Here is a 22025-nt window from a genome sequence, read left to right as displayed (position 1 = left end):
ATGAAGGTGGTTCTCTGTTTTGTTTTTGGTTTTCATTTTTTTTACCAAATCATACTGCCTTCTGGTTCTTTAATATGAAGTTTTTTAGTAAAGAAAACTGCATTATTACTACAATTTAGTTTGTACTGAAATAATTTGAGGTAACCAGTTCATTAATATACATTTGTTATGAATCAGGTAAAATGCTAGAAATATGGGGATTCAGCTGAGAAAAATATAGACAGTTTCCTGACTTCATAAATCTTGCATCCGAGTGGAGAGAGATAATAAATAGGAATTTTAGGTAGTGATAAAATGCAGTAGGGGAAATAAAATAGTAATGTGATAGAGACTGACTTGGGAACGGGGGTGAAGACTTTTAGTTTGGATGCTCAGGAATGGTCTCTGTAAGGATGTGATATTCAGACTGAAATAGGAATGAGGAGGAGATAGGTGATACATGTTCAGCAGAGGGAACAAAATACAAAGGCTCTGAGCCAGGAAAAGTCGTAGGCATTTAAGGAAAAGAAATAGGTAAATATGGCCTAAGAGGAGTGAGGGAGAGGCACAGAGTTTGGAGACGTAGATAGGATCTGTCCTACTTTTAAGACCAGCTCTGAATCTGGATTTTTCTCTTCTCCAACTGAAGTTGTTGGCTCTTCTTTTGTACCTGCAGGTTGTTGAATTGCTGTAAGTAATGTGTTGCTTGTGAATCTTACACGCCATTGTTCCCCATAACTCTGTTATTGATCTTACTATCACCAATGCACAATAAACTCATCATATAGAGGATGTTAAAATACTCCAATTTATGCTGCATAAAATATGTACCAGTGAGGCAAGAGAGAAAAATATGCTGCATCTGAGATGATTCAAAAAGTTTTCTAAAGAACAGAATGCATTTGCAATACTGGCTTACTTTGAAAAAGGAAAAATCCTCGAATACTTTGCCTCCTAGGATTATCTATGAACATAGGGTGGAATTCCTCTAAATCTAAGAAACTAATCCAGCTGCTGTGAGAGTTCTTATGGATGAGAAATCACAAACCCAGAAGCTTGAAAAGACCAGATTAAAATGTTTTTTATACTTTTGAACCATCTGAATTTTTACCCTCCAACACTCTGGAACTTTTGGATGGATCAGGGTTAGAGTGTTCTGCTACTGAGTAAAAATTTTACTAGACTATGAAGACTGTAACTACATATATAAACAAAATGTGTAAGTAAGCACATATATATAAACCCACATATGTATTTCTGTGTTCGGTGGCCACAAATTAACACTGAAAAATTTTGATATTCCACCAAATATACAAACTTGGAAATGGTATAGAATGAGGGAGATTTGTGATAGAGATAAGCTAAAATGATTCAATAGATAGTCGGCCATTTTGGAGTAAACACATGACAATGTTTGGAAAGGTGGCCAATCTTGTCATCTACCTAGGGCCTCTTAGAGAAGATCTAAATAAGACTTTGAATGGTAAGAAAGATTTATATTTAGAAAATTTGGTAGTGTTGGCAAGAACAGATATAGAGCAAATCAACCTGAATAGAATAGGAAGTACTTCCCTCAAATATAAGATATTCTGAAGTAAATTTATGTATTGGCTTTAAAAACCTAAAGCACCAAGGGCACAATTTTGATTTTTGTATAGTTGTTGTGAGAAGCAATAAGAATTATTCAAGAGACATAATTTGTAGTTTTACCCCCTAGTTTTAAAGGTGAAAAAATCTACTTTTTCAAAGCAGTTTAAGACGAATTTTTAATGTTTATTTTTGAGAGACACAGAGAGAGAGAGAGAGATGGGGGGCGGGGAGTAGAACGAGTGGGGGAGGGACAGAGAGAGAGAGAAAGGGAGACATAGAATCCGAAGCAGGCTGGGCGCTGTCACCCCAAAGCCAGACTTGGGGCTCAAACCCACCAACAGTGAGATCATGATCTCAAGACCTAAGCGGAAGTCAGACGCTCAACGATTAACAGACAGCTACCCAGGCGCCCCCCCCCCCCGCCCCCAGCCTCGAATCTGCTTTAAATAAGTTTGCTTTAAAAATAATTATTCAGGTAGGTAGTACTCCAGTTAGCGCTTCAGTCAGCTTTTGCTCAACACACATTTATAAAATCAAATTTATAAATGTGAAGACAAACCTCTGGAAGGACTGTAATTAGAGTAGATCCTAAAAATATGCTTATCCAATGGTTACGTGTTGGTACACGTGAATTACATGTGAATAAAGGTATACCATCAGGAATGTTATGCCAATTTTATATCACAGACAAGTTGTTAAAAAATAGTCTAGAAATGAGTATAGCTAGCCCAAACACACAGACAAGGTCAAGTCCGGTGGCGTGGCCAGGCAGAGGACCCAAACACGAAATATTCAGACAATTCGATAGGCGGGGTCGACTAAACGTTAAGTCGTCAGAGGCTCAATTAACCATACCCATGCGTATTTATGTGCAGCAGGAGACGGTAAATTACCTCAAATCAGAAACCCAGGTGTGGGGAGGACGCACTGGGGTCTTCGCCTTTTCCTTAGCAATTAGAAGCCTTCAGAGGCCGCAGCTGACAGACGAGGAACGGGGGGCGGGACGCAATAGACCCCGCCCCCACAACAGGCCCCGCCCACCACCGAAACGACCCCGTTGTCGTCGCTGTAGCGGAGCGGAAGATGACGTGAGGAGAGTCGCGAACATCTCCAGGCTCAGCTGGGCTGGCGGTTCCCACATCCCGGGAGCCCGACGTGCGCAGAATCGTTCTAGGAGCTCCTTTCCCACAGATCTCTCATCCTCCTCCCGGGCCGGGCCGCCCCCCGCGCGGCCCCTGCGGCTCCTGGCACGGCCCCGCGCTCGGCTGCCGCCCTGGCGCGCGCCACTCTGTCGTCCCCGGAGGGGCGCGGACCGGCTCGGCCCGGGCGCCGGAGGCTGGGGAGGGGGCGCTGGCCCCGGGGCCGCGCATGCGCCGCCACCAATCTGGGGCTGTCGGTGGAGGGCGAGTGCTGGTTTCGAGGGGAGGCGACGCCCTTTGGGGCCAACGGGCCGCGCGCTGAGGCGGCTGTGGGAACGACTCATCCCTTTTCCAGCCCTGGGGCGGGGCTGGGGTCGGGGTCGGGGCTGGTGGGGGCCCCGCCTCCGTCTCCTGGCCTGCCCCCTTCATGGGCCGCGATGATGGCGGCCCTATACCCGAGCACGGACCTCTCGGGCGCTTCCTCCTCCTCACTACCTTCCTCCCCATCCTCCTCTTCGTCGCCGAACGAAGTGATGGCGCTGAAGGATGTGCGGGAGGTGAAGGAGGAGAACACCCTGAATGAGAAGCTTTTCTTGCTGGCGTGCGACAAGGGTGAGAGCTAGGCCCCTTTCTCCACTTCAGGGCGCCCCTGCCCTGCACACCCTTCGCCCTCTCCCCAGCCTCACTTTGGGGCACTCTTTCCTCACGCGCCGAGCGTCTGTACCCGCCGCGTCCGTTGTCTCGCCCGGGCCGCCCGGCGCCGCCTCTGAGAGTGGAGCTGGCGGGCGGGAGCAGCCGGCGAGCAGCCCTCCGAGCGCCGCACCTGGGGCGGCGGTTCTGGCCGTGGCCTCCCTTTGTGGGGTTCCGTATTTAGGTAGCGATGTGGGAACCCAGACCCTCGGGTTTTAGCCCCCGCCTCTGCTACTAACCCCCTGAATGACTTGGTCTCCCTCTCGGGGCTTCTGTTCTTTCTCTCTGCCCAGAGGGTTTGTTTAGTTTTGGATCTTCTAGTCCGAAAATTCCATGACCTTGTTTAAGGTTCCTCGTGTTTATGGGCTCTCAGCCATACTTGTATTATTTAGCTTCAGCCACCCAGTGCCTTGGTGTTCATTGACTGTTGAATGGCATTCGGTATGTCAATATCCTAGGGGGAGATAAAGACAGGCGTGGAGAAATTATGCCTTAGTGCCAAACTTTTTTTTTAATTTACGGAACTTTGTTCGTGCTTTTCATTGGAGAAGAAAGTTTATTGCTCCTGAGTCGTCTTCGGGGAAAAAATGGTAGTGCAAAACAATTACAGGGCAAAAATGTGAAATATGTTTAATGAGTTTTCTTTAAAAAGAAAATAAAAACCTAGAAATCAATTGTTTTTATGGCCATAATAAAATCTCTTCATTTAAGCATGCTTTCTGTTGGTACGTATAATAATAGGAATGGGAAATTGCCCTAAGACAGCTTTTATTTCCTACATGTAAGAAAGAGCTGTGATTTTTCTCTTTCTAAATTTATTAAGTTGCCTTACAATGGCCATGCTCACTTAGGCACACTGTTTAGGATCATGCACACTTCCAAAACATAAACCCAAAGAGCAGCTTACACTGTGAAAGGATTAACTACAGAGGATTTTTTTTTGTCTGTGTGTATGAGCGTGTTTTTAATAAATCACAGCCTCTCTAACCTCTTACCACTTTTGAAATAGGATTTTATTTACACAACTTTTTGAAAACACATTGACATGTAAACAAAGTCTACCTATGTGTGTTGTCAGACACTTTTACGTTCTTATGTAATAGTATTAAATTAGGAAAGCCTTTGTTAAAGTCCACCATGGACACAGCTTTGAATAGTCTTGGAAATGTAAAGAAACATAGGATATATGTTTATAACCTCACAAAAGTCCTTGTCGATTATGTAAAGTTACTTAGTATTACTGAAGTGGGTTATCTGAGTTCTCTTCCCTCAAGGATTCTCCAAGAGGGGAAGGGACAAAATTGTGTTATACTAGAATGAGTAAGTGGCTGCTGCATCTACCCCAGCTTACTGAGCTGTGGTTATTTTAAAGCAAGCAAAGTATGTCAAGAAAGGGCATTTAATGTTGCTGTCAAATTGAGGACAGAGGAATGCCATATGTGGTTGGAGTAAGTACTTATATGTATATTTAGAATTATTGCATGGTATACCTCAAATTAAAGTTTTAATATGTAATAGTTTTGAAGCCTATCTAGTAGTGTCAGTTGAAATAGCTTCCAATTCTTTGTCAGTTTCCCATTTTGTAAAATCATTAAGATTCTTGGGAGAGGTTTGGATTTTTGGGGCTGGGGTGAAAAGTAAATAAGCATGCTTTTTTTTCCCCCTCTATAATAGAGACAAAAAAATTTTTTTTTTGCTTATCCCAAGCAGGCTCCATGCTATCAGCACAGAGCCCGATTCCAGGCTTGATCCCAGGAACTGTGAGACATGACCTGAGCTAAAATCAAGAGTCTGCTGCTTAACCAACTGAGCCACCCAGGCACTCCTAGAATTTTTTTAAATGAGTGCAATTAAATAGGTATTTTCTGTTTCAGGTGTGTTAAATTCTTGGCTTAGATTTGGAAAAAATGGCTTAAATTACATATATTTATGGTATGTTTACATTGGAAAAATAAATTGGAGTTATAGCAGTACTTTTTTGTTTACATGTTTGTATTCACTAATAGTGTTAAACTTTTAGTGTACCTGAACCAAATCTAAAAGTGAGAAGTTTGCTGAAGTAGCTATAGCTTCCACTGTTGGAGCTTTCACCAAATCAAATGGCAAACATTTACTAAAACAGCCATTAGGGTAGATTGCATATACTTTTCAAAGATGATTTCATTTCATCCTGACAACCCCATTAGCCAAATCTCTTGTTATACCTATTTTACAAATGAGGAAAATGAGGCTTAGCAATGTTTTAAAATCACTTTGCCCAAGGTTACATTAGCTAGGAAATGGTAGAATTGAGATCTATATTGAGCCTCCGCTCTTAGCCACTGTGTTACATTAATCTAGTTGTAGCTGAATGAATGAAAATAATTCGTATTAGAGAAGACATCTAAATTTGGACTTGTTGGTTAATGATTAAACTTGCTCTCCTATGAATGTTTTATAAACCTTGTTTCTGTGGATTGTGTTTATCCAATAAAAGTAAAAAGCTTTAATAGCACTAGAACAGATCCATTCTAGAATATCTATATTTATCTTCCTTTTCATTTAGCAATCCTACTCTACATGTACAAAATGATTATAATATATTCCACTTAGGGAGAATTCCTAAAAGATAAAGTGGTCATTGTGTATGTTAGTGGGTGGGTGGCTTTTTGAAAGGTCTGTACAGATTGAAGAGCAAAGAAAAAACGTAGGAAAGAAAAAGATTTTATGTTTGATTTTATAGTTTGTATAGCTGGCTTTTATGTAAATGAGCTCAATAGATACAGGCAAGTGCTGATCAGGTAGTGGCTACTTAATAGTGGCTGTTATTTATCTTGAAAGTAGGTCAGAAGCATGTATCATTGGTTCTTTGTGTAAAATTTAGAAGAAAAAGTCAAAGTTCCTGTACTAGTGACATCAAGTTAAGTCTGTTCTCACCCTCCCCGCCCCCCACCCCGTCCCTAGTAAAATTCTCAGCAAGCACACTCATATTCTTTATAGACAGAATGCTGCAACTCAGGTGAAAGTTAATTGAAACAAGGGCTGGCTATTTTACGAAATATTAAGCAAGATTCTTATCACCTTCCCCTTTCCTCGCTCTTTGAGAGTTAATGTGATAATGAGCCACTTTTATTTGTGGAGCCTGTGGTTTACTCAGGCCTGCTGGCTGGAGAAAGGGTTAATTTGTTTAGGCTCTTTTAACGCAACTGGAGAGGATGGTAGCTTTTAGTATGCATTCATGAGCTAAAGCATGTATTAACCCTTTAATGTGCTGACGATCAGTTCTTGTGCAGAAAAATGGAGTGATGAAAAGACCTTAGTCTGGATTCATTCCCTGTCAGCTTCCCATGAAGGGTATTTTCAGGAAATTCTATGTGCAATTAATGAGTCAGGATGCCCTTCTTGAAATTTCAGTATGGGGGCACAGGAGGGATGGGGAGAGCTGTCCTTGGGCTCAATCTAAAGTCTTGGGTCACCTTTGTGATAGGATTTTGCTGCATTGTGTGGGAGGGCGCCTTGATGACTGAATGCTTACATGAACTTTGCATACGTTTGGGCTAAGAATGCTTTTAAGATGGGTGACATTTTTGGGAGAAGTAATACCAAGCTGCCGTATTAATAACACCTTAATATATTTAATGGGGCTTTTTTTTTTTTTTAGCTATTTGATGTAAAATAAATTTTATATAAACTCATAAAGGATATAAACTAAAGTTTTATTCAACTTGCAGCATCACTGTGAATTGGGTCTCAAGTCATGTACCAGACTCTCATTACAAAGTAAACATTGCTTCTAATTGTTTTTCTAATGGATTCAAGAATATACTGTTAATAATTCTTAATTTATCAACTCACTATTAAAAAATGTATCACCTTCTATGCTGTATAATTTTTTCCTATAGCAGATTGAATCTTTTTTGCCAGATGATATTCATTATCATTAATAGTCTTCATTAACAGTCATAAATGGCTAAGAAATTACAGTAATTTCTTTTTTAAAAATATTCAAACATACCATATATATGAGTATCTTTAATTTTGAAGGTTTCACTTATAACAATATGATTACAACTCATGGGGGGCATCTATGATAAATAGTGGGGTTTGCACATTTGGGCAAAACTACATTTTTTTAATAAGTTTATTTTTAGAGAGAAAGAGAAAGAGAGTGCATGTGCACGTGCCTGAGCGGTAGAGGGGCAGAGAGAGGGAGAGAGAATCCCAAGCAGGCTCTTCACTGTCAGCATAGAGCCCGACTTGTGGCTTGAGCCCACGAACCATGACCATGAGATCATGACCTGAGCAGAAGTTGGATGCTTAACTGAATGAGCCACCCAGGTGCTTCTGGGGAAAACTACATTTTTAAGTCATCTCCACTGTAAAAGTCTTGTGGGTATTTTATTTTTTTAAGATCTGGTTCAAGCTAATTTGAAGTTTGCTATAGAGTTAACATTTTAATCAGTGTTGTCACTATTTGTATTTATAGATCCAGTAACTGAATTTCATCATGTCTTTGTATTTTTTTACTTCGTCATTTTTTTCCTTTTAATAAAATCTTTTAAGTGTCTTCAGTTAATAGTTCAATTTCAATGCTGCTGTTGAGGGGCGCCTGGATGGCTCAGTCGGTTGAGTGTCCAGCTTCGGCTCAGGTCATGATCTCACACTTCGTGAATTCGAGCCCCACATCAGGCTCTGTGCTGACAGCTCAGAGCCTGGAGCCTGCTTCAGATTCTGTGTCTCCCTCTCTCTCTGCTTCTCCCCTGCTCACACGGTGTCTCACTCTCTCAAAAATAAATAAAGATTAAAAAAAAATTTAAAAGAATGCTGTGGTTGACACACTCAAAAAGTTTGTTACAGAAACTTGGTTTCATTAGCTTTACAATTTTTTTTTGACTGATAAATTCTCCCATACTTCACAACTAACTGAAAATTTGGATACTGTAAAATTAAACTAAACTGAGCAACATTAATGCTCCCACTTTAGTGATACTGAAATTTACTGTCATATGCCTGAAAATAAAATGAGGTGCTAATGAAGAAAAAAATGGAATCACCTATTCTTAATTGATATTGTAATTTTTCTCCACTGTCTTTCTTAAGAGTTTAAGTTGGCCAAGGTGAATTTGTTGCTAAGGATTCATGAATTACTCTGGTATTTATGTACTATGTCATTTTTATTTATTTATTTATATTTATTTTTTTTATATAATTTATTGTCATATTGGTTTCCATACAACATCCAGTGCTTATCCCAACAAGTGCTCTCCTCAATGCCGATCACCCACTTTCCCCTCTCCCCCACCTCGCCATCAACCCTCAGATTGTTCTCATTCCTTAAGAGTCTCTTATGGTTTGCTTCCCTCCCTCTGGGTACCTTTTTTTTCCCCTCCCTCACCCCCATGGTCTTCTGTTAAGTTTCTCAAGATCCACATATGAGTGAAAGCATACGATATCTGTCTTTGTCTGACTGACTTATTTCACTTAGCATAATACCTTCCAGTTCCATCCACATTCCTGCAAACGGCCAGATTTCATTCTTTCTCATTGCCAAATAGCATTCCATTGTATATATAAACCACATCTTCTTTATCCATTCATCAGTTGATGGACATTTAGGCTCTTACCATAATTTGGCTATTGTTAAAAGTGCTGCTATAAACATTGGGGTATGTGCGCCCCTGTGCATCAGCACTCCTGTATCCCTTGGGTAAATTCCCAGCAGTACTATTGCTGGGTCATGAGGTAGTTCTGTTTTTAATTTTTGAGGAACCTCTGTACTGTTTTCCAGAGTGGCTGCACCAGCTTGCATTCCCACCGGCAATGCAAAAGAGATCCTCTTTCTCCTTATCTTCGCCAACATCTCTTGTTGCCTGAGTTGTTAATCTTAGCCATTCTGACAGGTGTAAGGTGATATCTCAGTGTGGTTTTGATTTTTATTTCCCTGGTGAGTGACGTTGAGCATCTTTTCATGTGTCTGGCCATCTGGATGTCTTCTTTGGAAAAGTGTTTATTCATGTCTTCTGCCCATTTCTTTACTGGATTATTTGTTTTTTGGGTGTGGAGTTTGGTGAGTTCTTTCTATATTTTGGATACTAACCCTTTATCCAATATGTCATTTGCAAATACCTTTTCCCATTCCTTGGGTTGCCTTTTAGTTTTGTTGATTGTTTCCTTTGCAGTGCAGAAGCTTTTTATCTTGATGAGGTCCCAACAGTTCATTTTTGCTTTTAATTTCCTTGACTTTGAAGATGTGTCAAGTAAGAAATTGCTGTGGCTGAGGTCAAAGAGGTTTTTTTCCTGCTTTCTCCTCTAGGGTTTTGATGGTTTCCTGTCTCACATTCAGGTCCTTCCTCCATTTTGAGTTTATTTTTGTGTATAGTGTAAGAAAGTGGTCTAATTACATTCTTCTGCATGTGGCTCTCTAGTTCTCCCAGTACCATTTGTTAAAGAGACTGTCTTCTTTCCATTGGATACTGTTTACTGCTTTATCAAAGATTAGTTGGCAATGCATTTGTGGGTCCAATTCTGGTTCTCTACTCTATTGCATTGGTCTGTGTGTCTGTTTTTGTGCCAATACTATACTGTCTTGATGATTACAGCTTCGTAGTAGAGGCTAAAGTCTGGGATTGTGATGCCTCCCATTTTGGTTTTCTTCTTCAATATTATTACTTTGGCTATTTGGGGTCTTTGTGGTTCCATACAAATTTTAGGATTGCTTGCTTTAGCTTTGAGAAGAATGCTGGTGCGATTTTGATTGGGATTGCATTGAATGTGTAGATTGCTTTGGGTAGTATTGACATTTTGGCAATATTTGTTGTTCCAATCCATGAGCATGGAATGTTCTTCCATTTCTTTGTGTCTTCTTCAATTTTCTTCATAAGCTTTCTATAGTTTTCAGCATACAGATCTTTTACATCTTTGGTTAGGTTTATTCCTTGCTATTTTATGGTTCTTGGTGCAGTTGTGAATGGGATCAGTTTCTTTATTTTCTTTCTGTTGCTTTGTTATTGGTGCATAAAAATGCAACCAATTTCTGTATGTTGATTTTGTACCCTGCAACTTTGCTGAATTCATGTATCAATTCTAGCAGACTTTTGGTGGAGTCTATCGGGTTTTCCATGTAGAGTACCATGTTGTTTGCAAAAAGTGAAAGTTTGGCTTCATCTTTGCCAATTTTGATGCCTTTTATTTCATTTCGTTTTCTGATTGCTGATGCTAGGACTTCCAACACTATGTTAAACAACAGTGGTGAGAGTGGACATCCCTGTCGTGTTCCTGATCTCAGGGGGAAAGGCTCTCAGTTTTTCCCCATTGAGGATGATATTAGCTGTGGGCTTTTCATAAATGGCTTTTATGATGTTGAAGTATTCCTTCTATCGCAACTTTCTTGAGGGTTTTTATTAAGAAAGGATGCTGTATTTTGTCAAATGCTTTTTCTGCATCTATCTTCTAGTTCTTTTCTTTTAATAATGTGATGTATCACATTGATTTGCGAATAGTGAACCAGCCCTGCAGCCCAGGAATGAATCCCACTTGATCATAGTGAATAATTCTTTTTATATGCTGTTGAATTCGATTTGCTAGTATCTTATTGAGAATTTTTGCATCCATGTTCATCAGGATATTGGCCTGTGGTTCTCTCTTTATGCTGGATCTCTGGTTTGGGAATCAAAGTTATGCTGGCTTCATAGAATGAATCTGGCAGTTTTCCTTCCATTTTTATTTTTTGGGACAGCTTGAGAGGGATAGGTACTACCTCTGCTTTAAATGTCTGGTAGAATTCCCCAGGGAAGCCATCTGGTCCAGGACTCTTATTGAGAGATTTTTGATAACTTATTGAATTTCTTCACAAGTTATGGGTCTGTTCAAATTTTCTTTTTCTTCCTGTTTGAGTTTTGGTAGTGTGTGGGTCTTTAGGAATTTGTCCATTTCTTCCAGGTTGTCCAGTTTGTTGGCATATAATTTTTCATAGTATTCCCTGATAATTGCTTGTATTTCTGAGGGATTGGTTGTAATAAATCCATTTTCATTCATGATTTTATCTATTTGGGTCCTCTCTTTTCTTTTGGAGAAGCCTGGCTAGAGGTTTATCAATTTTGTTTATCTTTTCAAAAAACCAACTCTTGGTTTCATTGATCTGTTCTACTGTTTTTTTGGACTCTGTGTTGTTTATTTCTGCTCTGATCTTTATTCTTTCTCTTCTGCTGGGTTTGGAGTGCCTTGCTGTTCTGCTTCTAGTTCCTTTAGGTGTGCTGTTAGATTTTGTATTTGGGATTTTTCTTGTTTCTTGAGATAGGCTGGATTGCAATGTATTTTCCTCTCAGGACTGCCTTCGCTGCATCCCAAAGTGTTTAGATTGTTGTATTTTCATTTTCATTTGTTTCCATATATTTTTAAATTTCTTCTCTAATTGCCTCGTTGACCCATTCATTCTTTAGCAGGATGTTCTTTAACCTCCATGCTTTTGGAGGTGTTTCAGACTTTTTCCTGTAGTTGATTTAAGTTTCATAGCATTGTGGTCTGAAAGTGTACATGGTATGATCTCAATTCTTTTATATTTATTGAGGGCTGTTTTGTGACCCAGTATGTGATCTATCTTGGAGAATGTTCCATGTGCACTCGAGAAGAAAGTATATTCTGTTGCTTTGGTTGTTGCTAAGGATTCACGAGTTACCCTGGTATTTTATATACTATTTAATTTAATTTATTTATTTATTTTGTTTATTTATTTTTAAAGATTTTATTTTTATTCTCTACACCCAATGTGGGGCTTGAACTCACAACTCCAAGATCAAGAGTCAAATGCTCCACCAACTGAACTAGCTAGGTGCCCCCAATACTATTTCATTTTTTTAAATGTTTATTTATTTTTTAGAGAGAGAGTGAGTATGTGTGCATGTGCAGGCAAGTAGGGGAGGGGCAGGGAGAGAGGGAGACAAAGGATCCGAAGCAAGCTCCATGCTGATAGTGGAGAGCCCGATGTGGGGCTCAAGCTGGCGAATTGGGAGATAGTGACCTGAGCCGAAGTTGGATGCTTAACCCACTGGGACACCCAGGCGCCCTAATAGTATTTAATTTTTTTTAATTGCTATCTAGGACTCACTACATTGTTTTTATGACTGCTGGTGGGGTTGCAGCCTGCATTTTGGAAAACATTAGTCTAGAAAGATCATACTGAGTAAACAGGAGAGTTGCATAAGGTTAATGGAGAATGGTTGTGAAGCTCAGGTCCCATAGGGATTAATAAGCCACAATAAAGATTTTGGCACTTATTTGAGGTGTGATGGAAAATTATAACAATCCCCAAGATTTTTTTTAAATATTTATTTATTTATTTATTTATTTATTTATTTATTTATTTTTGAGAGAGACAGCATGTGAATAGGGGAGGAGCAGAGAGAGAGGGAGACACAGAACCTGAAGCAGGCTCCAAGCTGTCAGCGCAGAGCCCGACGGGGGCTCGAGCTCACGAACTGTGAGATCGTGACCTGAGCTGAAGTCGGATACTCAGCCAGCTGAGCCACCCAGGCACCCCTAAAAATTTTTTTTAATGTTTTATTTATTTTTGACAGAGAGACAGAGCATGAGTGGGGGAGGGGCAGAGAGAGAGGGAGACACAGAATCTGAAGCAGGCTCCAGGCTCTGAGCTGTCAGCACAGAGCCCAAAGCAGGGCTTGTGCTCACAGACCGTGAGATCATGACCTGAGCCTAAGTCGAAAGCTCAACGGACTGAGCCACCCAGGTGCCCCAATCCTCAAGATTTTTGAATTGAATGATAGGAATTTTAAAAAGATCAACTCTGGCTGCTGGGTGGACAGTGGATTAAAGGAGTGGGGCTAGAGCAAGGTGGACAAAATGGCCCACAGGCCAAATCCTCACCACCTGTTTTTGTGAGGCCTGCAAGCTAAGAATAGTTTTCACACTTTGCATTTCAAGTTATTGGGAATGAATCAAAAGAAGAATAATATTTTATAATATGAAAATTATATAAAATTTGAACTTAAGTGTTCACAAGTAAAGTTTTGTTGGAACACATTGGAGTTCACCTGTGTACATATAGTTTGTAATCACTTTTCTGCAGTAAGGCAGACTTGGGTATTTGCCCATAAAACCTAAAATATTTACTCTGTGGCCCTCTATGGAAAAAGTATGTTGACCCTTGTATTAGAAGTGTAAGCAGCTATTATCAGTAAAGAATCTATTGCAGAGTTCAGGAAAGAGATGATAGTGGTTTGGACTAGGGTAGCAGTATACATGAATACAAGGGGATGAGTATGGGAACTATTTTGGAGAGGGGGCTAAGAAGGCTTGCTATTGAATTGGCATATGGGTGGAATTGATTGAAAAGTTATTTTTCCTTTACTGAAAAAGGAACCATCTAGCCAAAAAGTAAACAGATTATGTTGCATTTTCTTCTATATATTATATTTTAAAAGATAAAAGATGCATGTAATTATTAAAAGCAACTTTAATATAAAATGAAAAGTATATATTTGTCTGATATAAAAAGGCATTTAAATTGTAATCCTTGCTCTATAACTAGCTTCTTCCTATATATTTTAAATTTACTAATCTCTTTTCTACATATACGCTCATCCTAAATTTTAGGGTTGTTCTGGGTTTAACAGTATAGCACATTGTTTTAAATGGCTTGCAAAGGTAAACTTAGGTGGAATACTTAGAAACCTAAACTATAGTTTCCATAGGTTCTGTGACTATAGTATGTAATATTTCATTTGCATATGTGTATCAGCTATCTCAAGGTGGTACTTTTTATTATCTTTAGGGATGAAATTTACTGATTTGGTTTTGATTTTTAAGTTTCTTTTTTCTTGTATAGCCCCCCTGTATAATGGAAGTAGTCTTTGAAACCTTAAAGCTAGAGTATCTGACATTTGCAATAAATTACTCTTTAAACAGCAATCTAAAGTTTTAAAACGTAGCAGTTGTTTCTGTCCATTTGCTGTACCTACAGTTTATAAAATTTTGTAAGAATTGTATTTATACAATTCTTTATACTTTTCTGGCTCTATCAAAAGGCTGACTAGATAATCTGAAAACCCTCTGCTTCAAATCACCTAGGAATGCTAGCTAAAATACAACAAACAACCATTTAAATGAATAGTTGAGCTTTCAGGAAATTAAGGGAAACACTCAGGATCCAAAAGTGAGAAAAAGACTGAAAAACAGAGGAGTGTCCTTAAAACACTATACCTGTAGCAAAGCTGTAGATGAAGAAAAGAATCCATCCACCAGCACTGGGAGACTACAGAGAAACTTGTAAGTAAGAATCTGCAGATAGAGTCCTATCTCTTGTTGGCTTGGAGTTTAATATTACCTACTTGGTCCATGAAAACCTAAACTGAGAAATAAATAATGAAAAGGATTGATAGGGGAGCAAAACCTTTGAGTTATGTGGAAGAAACCAACTTAAAACATCCTTGATGTGACAAGCTTTCAAACTAGGTTGCCAGGATTCCCACAGTTAAGCTGCATAAAGATGAGTTTGCAATGCTCAATTTAAAAATTCAGAAGACAGTCACCCATTATTGATAATCACTAGGCACAACAAATAGGATTAAATCCTTAAGACCTGATAAGTATCATATAAAAACCATAAAATAAGTATGTTTAAAATGACTAAAATCTTAAGGAAAGGAAAACATAAGGAAGTAAAACAAAAGATTTGGAAAGTAATCCAGTAAAACTTAGAGAAAAAAAAAGTCATTAAAAAAACAAATGAGTTAAAGTGATTGAATAAGGAATAAGTGAGATTTGGACACAGTATCAAGAATGCAAGAGAGAGAGCAAGAAAGAGGAAAAATAAGAAATGTTTAGAGACACAAATTGGAATGAGATGATCCAACATAATGTGTGTGGTTTGTTTTTTTTTTATGTTTATTTGAGAGAGAGAGAGGAAGCACACACATGATGGGGGGAGGGTCAGAGAGAGGGAGACCAAGGATCCGAAGCAGTCTCTGCATTGTCCCATGAACCATGAGATCATGACCTGAGCCGAAGTTGACGCTTAACCAACTGAGCCACCCAGATGCCCCTCCAAAATAATGCTTAATGGAAGTTCCAATAGAAAACAGAGTAATATGGAGACAAAGTAATATTTGAAGAGGTAATGGCTGAAAATATTGCAGAATTAATGAAGGGCAGAAGTCCTTAGATTCAGCAAGCTTAATGAGTCCCTAACAGGATAAATAAAAAATTAATCCTCCCCTAGACACCTCTTGAAACTAAAGAAAATAGAGTTTTTATGGGTAGCATTTTCTTACCACTAAGATATTGAAATAAATTCACCTTAAATAAGGTTTAAGATGTTACTTTCCAGTAACAATGTGAAATTTTCACTGGTCTATCTGTATATTCACTATTCATCTGGTGACTAAGAGCTTCACTTTTTGAAGTTTTTTTGTAAGTTTTTGCCATGGAACATTAGTATCTAAATATTAATTAGCAGTGCTATGAGGAAAATATTTCTTTTCGTGACTAGTTTTCTTATTGAGGAATCTCATGAAGTATGCCATCAAATAACTACCATTCAACTTCTTCCAAAATGTGTGGGAACTTTAAAGTCATTGACTAAAAATAGTAGCAAATCTTTGAAAAGTTTTAACAAAAATCTGTTAGTTTTCCTTCTTGTCCACTCATTTAGTTCACTTTTAGGATTTTTTCTTTCTGTATCATGAAATTACTCATTTCTTTTTCCTTGTGGTTTCCATTCTGATTGTTCTTTTCCTGTTTATTTTTCATACACTTTTGCAGAACAACTATATTTGCAAGTCACTTAAAATGGTTTATTCCTCCTATGTTTCAAAAGTTAAATAAACAAAACCTACCTTGCTTTATTTAATTAGCCCTTCTTTTTTTATTTATTCCACCTTATTATTATATTACTGCACTAGCTAGTCAACAGATAAATATAATGGGCCCTCGGTGAAAATGATTACCTCCATAAATAATCTCATATACCCTGTTGGGTCAACTGTTTTGATGTGGGCTGGAGTTAGGCGGAAGGTAATCTGCATGCTCCCAACACGTCAAACTTCACTTTGAAATATTCTGACTTCCGCCCTTACCAGCATTAATTATTTATTAATTTATGAAGTGAACATTCCCTGGTCACGTAAGCAGATGATGACGTGAGTGAGTGAGTGAGTGTGTGTGTGTGTGTGTGGAGAATGGGGAGAAGAGGATAGGAATCTCTGGCATCCTTTCCTCTTACTATGCATACCTACTAGCATGTATACATTCACATTGCTTTTCCAAACTAGGTTTTCCCCTGTAAAACCACTTCTTAATATTCTATGCTTGTTATTAGATCTTATTTTTAACCATTGTTATGTGCTAGTAAATGTGTATATGAGATGTAAAACTAAATCCGTTAAGCTTCTTTTATTTTTCTAGCTTCCAGTCTGTACTTTTGGACATTCTGTATTATTTAAATATCTTCTAAAAGTTTCTTTCTTTACTTATAGTCAGTCAATTATGAATTTTAAACTTAACAACTTTTGTTTCAAACTGCACACTTAAAATTTTACTCCTTATGTTTGCAGTTGGTGTGCATACTATTTTATCAGGATATAAGTTTTTCAGCAAGGAAATGTTCCCATTTTCTTTGCACATTTCCATATGCAAAATGAGTTTAGATTTTTAAATTTTCTTTTAAATCACCAGGCTAAGTTTTTACAGTCATTCTTATCTAATATGTCTTGGATATTAAATTATGTTTGTATATTGTTATTTAGGTGACTATTATATGGTTAAAAAGATTTTGGAGGAAAACAGTTCAGGTGACTTGAACATAAATTGCGTAGATGTGCTTGGGAGAAATGCTGTTACCATAACTATTGAAAACGAAAACTTGGATATACTACAGCTTCTTTTGGACTACGGTTGTCAGGTACAAGGCTAGATAATTCTATCCAGTAGCTTCTAAGTACTGTTAGATATGCCATATTTTCTTCTTTCTTTCTAGTTTTCTTCCACTCCCTCCTCCCTTTCTTCCTTCTTTTTTTTTTCTTTCTTTCTTTCACCCTTTATTTGGTCTGGAGTCACTAAAAGTTTTAAAAACAAACCATGAAAAAGCCTTTTTATAAAAAGTATATTTTGACTTGATTTATCTTTTTCCTCCCAATTTTGACTTTTTCCTTCCTTATAAATGTTTTATAACATCTGACAGGTAAATTATCATGACTTATTAAAGATGGCTTTGTTTTTATTACTTATGTTATTACTATTTATATCATATATCTAAAAATAGTACAAATGTTCTGGAAGTGTCAGGGAAACAGATTTTTTTGTGGCCCGTGTAATTTACAAACAAAAGAACAAAATGCTCCTGACTCACAATGCAATTTTTAACTTGACTTTTATTTTGTCCTTTTAAATTTTATTAATTTTTCCTTTTTGTCTGAAGTTTAGTGTTTGCTTATAACTTAAAGTGAAAAAAAAATTTTAACTGGAAAATACAGACCTTTCTGTTTGTCTTCATATCAATTCAGGTAGAAAAGCAGGCATGCATATAAGTCTTGAAAGAATTCAGTCAAGAGATTCCTTCCTTCAGTGAAGGAAATTTAATAATATTATTTTTCTTTTCTTTTGGGTTTGCTTATGATGGGAGCACATGAATTCTTGCACTTCTTTTTTTCTTTCATATAGCATGATTGTTTGCTCTGTTGGAGCTTCAAATTAATGAGGCTTTTTATTTTAGTGGCATCAGGAAGCACTCAGAAAATTTAAAAAATATAAGTAAGTTTTATGTGTATTTTTACTGTGTGTATATATACATATGCATTACAATATATGGCACTTTCTGTGTACATGCATATTTGGAGTAGAAAAAGAAATTGCCTTCACAGCAATTCCAGTTATCTAGAACACCACTGAGAACCAGAAAGTAACAAAAAAACATCTCTGAGCAGTAGGTGCCGTGAATTTTTCCATTTATGAACTTTAGTCAATAGAGTATTGGAGCTCTCCTTCAACTTTAACAAACTTAGAATACTTACTCTTCTAATCCATAGAGAATTAGAGGGGCAACAGAAGGGACATGAGGGCTGCAGAAAAACAAAATGGGGCACGGTACCTCTGACTCTCTTTAATAAAGAGGTCAAAAGCATTACATATCTGATAATCTCTGAAGAAGTTGTATGTTGGGATGGTAATCAATGTTTATAACAATGGCCCAGAATAAGTGAGGAAAAGTTAAATTATATTCAGTACCTATTGTTTTGGAAGAAAGAAGAATATGTATAGTACTTCTGAAAGCAGAAAGCTTCCATCAAAATAGTTTAAATTTCAAAGTGAAACACTTAAAGGCATAAGCTTCAGTGACCTAGAAAATAGTTATAAAGAAGGACCCTGATGATTCTGGATAAAAGAAGTATTATAGTATGATAATCATTTTTATCTTTTTACATACATGATCCTGTGTATATAATAATTCTGCAGTATACATGGTTCCTGATCACATTTGAACATCATAGCCAGCCTATATAGCTGTTATATTTTATAGACCGGAAAACTGAGGCTCATAGACTTTAATGAATTGCCCAAAGTTCTAAAGTGAGTGAGAGGAAAGCCAAGATTTGAACCTGATCTTCTGACTGCAAATCCCATGCTCTTTCCAGTTCACTGTGTTCTGTCTCAGGTCATCTCCGTCTTACCTATCAATCAACAGATGTCCAAAGCTTTTGGTTGGGTGTGATTGTGGAAATGAATAAGTAAAACATGAGGTCTGTACTAAAGGATATTAAAACTAATTGGACAATGAAAGTATAGTTGACCCTTGAACAATACAAATTTGAACTGCATGGGTCCATTTATATGTGGATTTTTTACAGTGTAGTACTGTAAATGTATTTTCTTTACCTTATGATTTTCTTAATAACGTTCTTTTTTCTAGCTTACTTTATTGTTAGAATACAGTATATAGTACACATAACATGCAAAATATATGTTAATTGACTGTTATTGGTGAGGCTTTGGTCAACATGCTATTAGTAATTGAATTTTGGGGGAGTCAAAAGTTATATGCAGATTTTTGAGTATGTGGGGGGTGGACACCCCTACCTAACCCCTGTATTTTTCAACTGTACATATGAATTTCTAATCAGTTAAATAATGCAGAAGTGTATTTGATAAGTACTGAGTGTATTATAATACTTGACCCTTGTGTATTACTTTGAGGTTAAAAAGTGCTATTATGTATTTTATCTTGCGTTATGCTAGTGGCTCTCAACTGGGCAATTTTGCTCTCCAGGGGACATTTGATAATATCTGGAGACATTTTTGGTTTCACAACTGGTGGATGGACCACCACTGGCATGTGGTAGGTGGAGGGTAGGGATACTGCTAAACATCCTGCAGTGCACAAGACAGCCCCACAACAAAGAATTATCGGGCCCCAAATGTCAATAACGTTACTATTGAAAAACCATGTTTTATGGTTAAACTTTTGTGCTTTACAACAGATGTTTTGGAAACATAGAAAAGAGAAAGTCACTGTGTATCTGCTATCAAGGTTTCATGGAAGTGTGTCACTTGAGCTCAGCTTTCAAACATTAATAATTACCAATATTTATGTAGTGCTATTGTATGCTAGGAATCTTAAATATATTCACTTCTTTAGTCCTCACCACAGCCCTATGAGATAGGTACTATTATTATTTCCATATTATAGTGGAGAGAACCAGCATACAAAAAGGTTAAGTAACATGCCCAAAGGTACAACACAAATGGCAGACTTGGAATTTGAACCCAGGTTCTGGCTCCAGGGTCCATGCTTTTACCTACTACTGAAACTACTCTCAAAAATGTACAGATAGCTCTGGAATAGGAGATGTGGAAAAGGATGTAAACAAAAGCACATGCAATGTATATTTTTGAGACCATGGATAATTTAGCCTTCTGAGGAAATTATTTGGGCTGGATGGTAGTGGGAAATATCTGGAAAAATAACTAAAACAAAACTAATGAAAAGGGCCTGAATGCCAGGCTAAGGAATTTGGGTGTATAGATAGTGGGGTCATTAAATGATTTTTGAGGAAGAATGTGATGTGTCCAGTAATATATTTTAGGAAAACCATTCTAGTGGCTGTGTTCAGTATAGATTAAAAAATGGAAAGTGGGGAAGGCCATAGCTTGGGTGAACAGTTTTTACAGTAATCCAGATAGGAAGAGGTTAAAGCCTGAACTAGAATAGTAGCTACAAGAATAGGAGGAAAAATGGCAGATGTGAAAGATGTTATGAAGGAAGAGTTGATAGAACTTAGTATTTAAATTTGGAGGGGAGAATTTAAAAAGTCTAGGATGATTTGGAAATGTTAAACATAGGTGGCTGGGAGAAGGATGAAAGAAGTTAAGTCAAGCGTGGGGCAGAGAAATGTGAATTCTGGTTTTAGTCCTATTTATTTGGGGGGTATCAGGCAGTTTCCAATACACAGTTACACATGAAGATTAAATCTCTAGGGAGAGGTCAGGCTGGAGAGATAGAGCAGTCATGGACATGGGATGATCACCTGCATCATGAAAGTGGATGAAATTACCGAGGAGAGCAAAGGGCTCGTGCTGATTCTTTCTCAGGGAACATCTATGCTAATAAAGGCAATAGAAGGAAAGGGTTCCATTAAAGGAGTTTGGGATAGTGCAGCATTGTGAACACCAAAGAAAGAGTTTTAATGTGTTGTTTAGAAATCAAAGAAAATGAGGGAGTAGAAAAGGCACTGGATTTTGAAACTGGCATCAGTAGAGTTAGAGAACATGATATGCATGGGTTTGAGAAATTTGACAGAGTGAGAGAAAGAAAACTTGAGTGGTGAAAAGAAAAGACAGGATCAAGTCAGCTTCGCAAGAGTGAGGAAGTATTTCATGTTTTGGGAGATGGGAGCTAGGACTGTTTTTTCTGTAAATGAAGGACCAAGTGCCTATAGAAGAAAAACATTAAATAGAATACCAAGGTGGAAAACAGCTTTGGAAAGAAAATAAGAAGCTTCTTACTTTGAGCTTAGGGGAAAGAGTATGGGAATTGTTGAAAAGACATTCTGAGATGGGAAGGAATATAGCAAGCACCCTCGTTAATACATAATAAGTATACATATTGAATACATTGGTATAAGGGAGGGATGGTCAAATATTTGTGAGAAACTGGGAAGCAAAACTAATGACCTTTTGTCCTAACAATATTTTAAACATTATTTGAAACTTTTTCATTCGGAACTTCCTTTGATTTATCAAATAAATATGATTTGTGCAGAATAAGTTAATCGTAACTCCTTATTTACACGATTTTTTTTACGCAAATAGTTTTTATTCCTGAAGCTTATCCTTTTAAGCATTAAAAGATTTAACATGAATCTTTCTTTATTCTTCACAAAATAGTGTATCTGAATATAATTTAACTTTACCATCATAAGTGGGAATTGTTGAGAATATAATTGTTTTGTTTTGCTTTATATAATCTGAAAATATTAACATGTTTGTCCTTACATTATATGGCTTCAGACTGCTCTGTATTGATAGCGATTTTGCTATATTGATATTTTATCTTTTCATTGGTCAGCTTTTAGCAATTTTTTCACTTCTTTCTACTTTGTTAGTTTTAACCTAGCTGTTTCCTTATTCAGTAAAGACTTGGAG

General features: G+C 37.6%; 1 protein-coding gene across 12 annotated transcripts in view; it reads left to right on the top strand.

Moving 5' to 3' along the window:
- The first annotated feature begins 2755 nt into the window (after positions 1–2755).
- Positions 2756–22025, top strand: part of TRPC1 (transient receptor potential cation channel subfamily C member 1) — a 65045-nt gene continuing 45775 nt past the window's right edge. For 6 of the 12 annotated variants that reach the window (XM_053221357.1, XM_053221358.1, XM_053221354.1 and 3 more), the window contains exons 1-2: positions 2996–3320; positions 17135–17289. In XM_053221357.1, coding sequence (XP_053077332.1) covers positions 3146–3320; positions 17135–17289 — 330 coding nt within the window. In that variant the 5' untranslated portion in view covers positions 2996–3145. Of the gene's footprint in view, positions 3321–17134; positions 17290–22025 lie in introns of all 12 variants that reach the window. The other 6 variants (XM_027061681.2, XM_015080430.3, XM_027061678.2 and 3 more) reach the window with 2 other exon arrangements.

This window comes from Acinonyx jubatus, chromosome C2, assembly GCF_027475565.1.
Source record: "Acinonyx jubatus isolate Ajub_Pintada_27869175 chromosome C2, VMU_Ajub_asm_v1.0, whole genome shotgun sequence".
Taxonomy (NCBI): Eukaryota; Metazoa; Chordata; class Mammalia; order Carnivora; family Felidae; genus Acinonyx; species Acinonyx jubatus.
This window is presented reverse-complemented; position numbering and strand designations above follow the sequence as displayed.